Source organism: Mus pahari, chromosome 13, assembly GCF_900095145.1.
Source record: "Mus pahari chromosome 13, PAHARI_EIJ_v1.1, whole genome shotgun sequence".
NCBI classification, from domain to species: Eukaryota; Metazoa; Chordata; class Mammalia; order Rodentia; family Muridae; genus Mus; species Mus pahari.
Window position 1 is genome coordinate 92,252,662 of NC_034602.1, and position 6,000 is coordinate 92,258,661.

At 47.1% G+C, this 6,000-nt stretch overlaps 1 protein-coding gene across 1 annotated transcript in view; it reads right to left on the reverse strand.

Moving 5' to 3' along the window:
- The window catches only part of Hsd17b11 (hydroxysteroid 17-beta dehydrogenase 11), a 31,558-nt gene extending 27,117 nt beyond the window's left edge, over window positions 1–4,441 (reverse strand). The window contains exons 1-2 of the mRNA XM_021211007.2: window positions 4,120–4,441; window positions 899–1,006 (exon numbers count right to left, since the gene is read on the reverse strand). Coding sequence (XP_021066666.1) covers window positions 899–1,006; window positions 4,120–4,329 — 318 coding nt within the window. The 5' untranslated portion in view covers window positions 4,330–4,441. The remainder of the gene's footprint in view (window positions 1–898; window positions 1,007–4,119) is intronic.
- Window positions 4,442–6,000: the final 1,559 nt, after the last annotated feature.

The window sequence follows — 6,000 nt, forward strand, 5'->3', positions numbered from 1 at the left end:
GGTGTGTGTGCTTGTGTATAGTGTATGTGATGTGTGTGTTGTGTATAGTGTGTGTGTGTGTTGTGTGCGTTGTGTATAGTATGTGTGGTGTGTGCGCTTGTATATTGTGTGTGGTGTGTGTTGTGTGTGTTGTGTGTGTTGTGTGTGTTGTGTATAGTGTGTGTAGTGTATGTGCTTGTGTATAGTGTATGTGATATGTATGTTGTGTATAGTGTGTGTTGTGTGCATTGTGTATAGTATGTGTGGTGTGTGTGCTTGTATATTGTGTGTGATGTGTGTGTTGTGTATACTGTGTGTGATGTGTGTTGTGTATACTATGTGTGATGTGTGTGTTGTGTATACTGTGTGATGTGTGTGTTATATATACTGTGTGTGATGTGTGTGTTGTATATATTGTGTGTGATGTGTGTGTATATGTGTATAGTGTGTGTATGATGTGTGTGTAGTGTACATGTAGGTGCATGTGCCTATGTACACATACAGAGGCCAGAGGAGGACGAAGGAGTCCTGTTCTATTGCCCTTTGCCTTATTCCCCTGATAGGGTATTGCTGAGCTTTGAGCCAGGCCGGCAGCCAGCAAACCTTAGGCACATGCGGCCACCTCACATATGAATGTTGTCACGCTTGGGCAGCAGGCATGCTTAACCACTGAGCCATCTACCTCCCCTATGGAGCCATCCCTCCTTCCCTAAGAGAGGATAAGGTCAGTAAGCACACCGAAGTCCGAGTCTCAATTGCACTGTGTACTTCCAGGTCTGTCGCTGACCAGGCACACAGTCTTGGGGAATATGAGCTGCAACGTTTTACAATGACTCTGTGTAATGAGCGAATGCGACCATCTCCAGCACACTTCCTAGCTCCCCACCTGACATATTTCTAAGTACACGTGGAATCTCACCTTTTTCGCAGCGCTGTAAATCTCTTCCCGCTGGCTGCAGTCCACCACAAAGGAATGGGCCTGGGCACCCAGCTTCCTGCACTTGGCAGCTGTTTCCTCAACGCCGCTCTAGAAAAAAACCCGAAGAGAGCAAATGGAGAATGTAAACAATGGGGACACATCCCCAAAAGCTGGGGATCAAGTAGGAAGACATACTATTAAAGCGCAAGGTGGATTATTTAAACCAAGCTAAGCTAAGCAGCTCACTGGTCTTTAACGATGTGGACACCTGGTCATCCGGCGTCCACCCTCTCTTGAGTGACGACAGCGGTCAGTCTTACCCACAGTCCTTTACTCCCTCCGTCACGCTCCTCTCCACTCCCCTCTGTGTGGTGGTCAGAGGACCCCTCCTCAGTAGGAATCATCTTCAAACACTCCTCAGGAGTCCAAACCAAAGGCCCCCAAATGGAGGCCCCTGGCCTTAGGTCTCCAAAAGGGTGGTAAGAGTCCTGTTCCTCTTTTAAATTTGTCTAGTAGCATATTACAAAAGTAAAATTTAACCTAGCAGAACATTCTGACGAGTGGAACAGTTTGTTTCTCAAGTGCATTTTAATTAAAGACATTTCTCCCAAATATTTGTAATAAAATACCGCACAGCCAAAAGTCAGAACGGGGCAGCGCTCTGACAAGCCCAATAGAAGCTTGTCAGATCAGATCGGTCAAGTCACAGTAATTAGGATAGTAAAGGGGACTAGAAGTGTTGTTTCCCAATCAACTGCAGAGCACACTTCAGCTGACATACAAAGACCTTTGTGTGTGCGCGTACATACGACTGTGCCTGTGTCCCTGTGAGCACATGCACTGCATGAATGTGCGTGCATTGATGTGCGTGGTGTATGTATGTATTCATGTTCATGTGTGCATGTTTGTGCATATAGAAACTATAGGTCAACAATTTCTTTTACAACCACTTTCCATTTATTTACTTATTTAGAAACAAGCTCTCACGGAGCCTGGAGTTTGTCCTGCCTGCTAGGCTGGCTTGCCCACAAGGTCCTCCAGGCCCCACCCACCCACCTAATGCCAGCAGGGTCCACAGACCCTCCAGCTCCCCACTCTGTGACAGTCCTTACAGGCCCTGGCCCCCTTGCCCTTGGATCTTTAAGTGGGCACTGTGGGTACAAACTTGGGTCCTCATGCACATTATCAACCAAGCTGTCTCCCCAGGGCCCCTCTCCCAGCACCTCTCCCCTCCCTCCCTCTATCCCTCCCTCCCCCATCCCTCCTCAGCGCTCTTCCCTCAGCACCCTCTCTCAGGGCCCCTGTGGCCTTGTGCCTATCTCTGCATTGTTCCCTCAGGACTCGTGTTTTGGCTGTATACATCACAGATGTTTGTAATGTTACAATTAGCCTACATATGTTAGAAAGCATGGAGAGGCAAAATGAAAACATTATGTGCAGCCCACAATCAGAGTGAATTAGTAGAAACAGATAAAACAGGTAACAAAGTTCAGGCAGAATCATTACTATTTCTCAACATCCAACCGCCGTCTGATGGCAGTTTCTCCAAGCCTGTGCGTTTGACTCAGAGAACCACAGTTCACTCCGGCCTTTTATCTAGCCCAGCTTCCCCACCAAACTCCTACTGCTTCAACATTATCAATATAGTATTCTGCATCCCTCTTTCCATGCTAAATGTTTGAAGTCAAGTGGGTCATCCAGACTGAACAGCCATTAGTGTGGGTGTTGTCTGCTTCAGTTCTTACCTTGATCTAGATCTTAGACTTTTCCTCTCTTCCGTTTGTCCCAGCCTTGAATTTGCTGTCCCTGTGTTTTTATGTGTGTTGGTTCTGGGAACTGAAGCAGGGCCTTGCGCATGCTGAGGTAGCGCTGTAACACTGATCTGCAACCCCAGTCTCTCTTGACTCCGTCTTCTGCTGCCATCCTTGGCCGCCTAGACAGCCTGCAGTCTGCCTTTCCTACCACACAGTCCCAAGCTCCTCTCCTGCTTCCTTTTGCTCTGTCACCTGAGTGTGCATTTTATAGTATAGGTTTTATAGTACAGGTTCTATAGTACAGGCTGCCTGTTGACTCTTTAGCTCATGTAGGCTGCTTTCATCATTGGTATCTGTAGTTCTGTATTATAATACTTTCCAGAAGGCAGTAAGAGTCATCAAACATTTTTTTGGATAAACACACTTTTTTAGAGAAAACCATCAACCCAAATCATTCTTGTTAAAGAATAAAATTTCAAACTAGTTTGTGTGCCACCTGTTAGACTCTTGGCTAAATCACCTCACGCATTAACTTACCATCTCCCTGGCCTTCTGAGACCTAAAGGCCTGGGAAGCCTCGGCTTTCCCAGTTAACAAGCAAAGAGCCCATTTTATATGCCTGACCGTATGACTGTGCTGGGCCGTGGCCAGCTGACCTATGCCGGCCCAGGTTGCATCTTTTGTTCATCGTATACATACCTAGTTATCTTTTTCCCCACCTGACGGAGGTACCCCATCTCCTGTTTGCCACCAGGCCTTACCGTCTGGGCTGTAGATACCATGGAACACTGGTTACTTGCTGTCTCAATCTCTCTAGAGTTAGTTCTCATTTAATCTCATGAACCTTGACCTCTTGTTTACAGAATGGATGTACACAGTGCAGTGAGGGGGCATGCTAAGCCAGCAGATACCTTCAGATATCCCTTTGTCATCCACCAAAAGCCAAACACTTCACTACTAGGTCCTTCTAACTTGCCTCCCACCTCAACCTGCAGGTACAGGAGACCCCGCACTGAAGTTATTTCGCTTTTAATTATTTTTTCTATAAGGTGACTTAAATGACTCCTGTAGGCAACTGACAGTGCAATGGTGATTCCTGTAGGGTGTCATTTCGAACCCATCTCAGCAGCTGCAAATGTGACTTGACAGCTGCACACCTCTAACTCTTGGTATAGCACCTAAAACTGCTGCATTTTCCAAAAGCTTATGAGGGTCAGTAGGAGGGGATTATAGGCCACTTTCAGGATGGATTTACAGTGTTAATGTAGCAAAGGGAGGTAACCAAGATTCCCATCGTCCATAGGTCCGTTCATCCTGTGGTCTTAACAGATATCAAATTATGTCTCTCTTGCAATCTGAAAAGTATCAATAGTTACTACATGCTCTATGGACTCTACAGAGAACTGGAAAGGGTGGTTGTTTGCCAGTGTGGACCACAAAGGAAAGGCAGCGGTGAAGCGCGGTTACCTTATTGATATCCCAGAGAACCAATTTGGCCTTAAGTTTTGCAAATTCGTAGGCAGTCAGTCTTCCAATCCCATGACCAGATCCGGTGATCAGGACGATCTCTCCGGCGACAGATTTTTTCTTCTTGGGAATAAAAAGCTTGACAAGAGACTCGATGCAGAAGATGATGAGCAAAGGCAGCAGCAGGATCAAGTCAAGAAGGTACTTCATCCTTTTGGCGGCCCGGGTTCTCGTGCCCGGTCCTAAACTGCCCCTGGAGGGTGTCGGTTACGCACAGAATAAAAGCTTAAGCCAGGCAGAGTTTCCCTATTAAAGAGAAACAAACAACTCCTTCCGCGGGGCCGGGCTTCAGGAGGGTTTTTGCCATTGGCTCGGACTGCAGCCAGAGCAACTGCTCGCTGGCTTGGAAATCTGGGAGGGACGAAGTTCAGAGGCAAGCCCTAGGGCGGTGCGACCCTGATGGCTTGCGCGGACTTCCTCCTAGGAGGGCTAGTTACCTCACGCTTTCCTAAATTGGAAAAATCTTCTCCCTGTCTGCAGCAGACCTAGGAGAGGAGAGGTCGTCACGCAGCGCAGTAAAGGGTGAAGGGCAGAGCTAGCAGTTCTCAGGCTGCGGTGGTCAGTCGCCTGTTTCTGCATAAGGGTTGCAACAATGTGGAGCCACACCTTAAAGGACCAGGAAACAAGGAAGGGGACTCTTAGGGGGAAAGGAAGAGAAGTAGCAAGAGGGGGATGGGAGGACAACTATGGGGGAGGGGCGGGTTAGAACATATGGCACGTTTGTGTATAAAAGTCACAAACCTATTTCTTTGCACGCTAACCAAAAATTAATAATAAAATAAACAACCCTTCAAACAAAACAAAGCACAAGAGGGAAAACCAAGCTGTTCTGCTCTTGAATTAGAAATGACCCTACATCGCATTTTAATTTGGATTGCTTTCTGGAGGGCAGAGGACAGATATCCTCCCAAGGCAAAATCATCAAGTTTTAGGAAAAGCAGAAAACCCATCTCCCCAGGGAAGAGCCCTGTAGCCGGGCAACCAGCTCCCACTTGGCCTCCGAGAATCTGGAAACAAGAAGCAAAACATATTCAATAATGGTGGGTGGTTTGCCTGCCTGTATGCACACTATTTTTGCTCCCGGTGCAGGGAAAGGGCAGATGAGGGTTCTGGGTTTCCTAGAACTGAAGTTACTAGGAGCTGTGAACCTGCATGTAGGCACTGGGAATTGAACCATAGTCCACAGGAAGAATGGCCAGTGCCCTTAACCACAGAGCTAAAGGCATCTCTCCGGCTTCTTGTCCCCAGTACACACTTTTTGAGACAGGGTTCCTCTGTGTAGCTCTGGCTGGCCTGGAGCTCTCTCTTCCCCAAGTTGTTTTGAGGCAGTTTCTCATCATTTAGCAGGAGGAACAAGCCAACAGCCTGTCTGTTGAGCGGTTGGTTTATGAACTATAAACGTTAGTCGCTTACTTTCCTCCTGTGACACTGAAGATGTGGTTTGCTTGCTTTTTATCTTACTGTCTCCTATCATCCTAATATAATTCTCTCTCCCTTTGCTACTTCTGTTAAGTTTTATTTGTAACTTTAGGCAACAAACTTCTATTTTTTCTTTCTTGTTCCAACAGCTACAGGCTACAGATGTTGGCAGAGAAAAAAATGTCCGGTCCTCTCCGGAGTCTGATAGGTTATTTCTCCACTTCCAGTGAACAGAGCTAATTTAAGCCAGATTAAATTATATTAAAGTCAGTTTATTGGGAAGCTGCTCTCAGGAGGCTTCAGTTCACTGGCCCCAAGGACCAAGGCCTGAGGTGGCACCATGGGTAAAGTGGAGAGTGGGGGTAGGGGGGAGAGGGAGAGGGAGAGGGAGAGGGAGAGGGA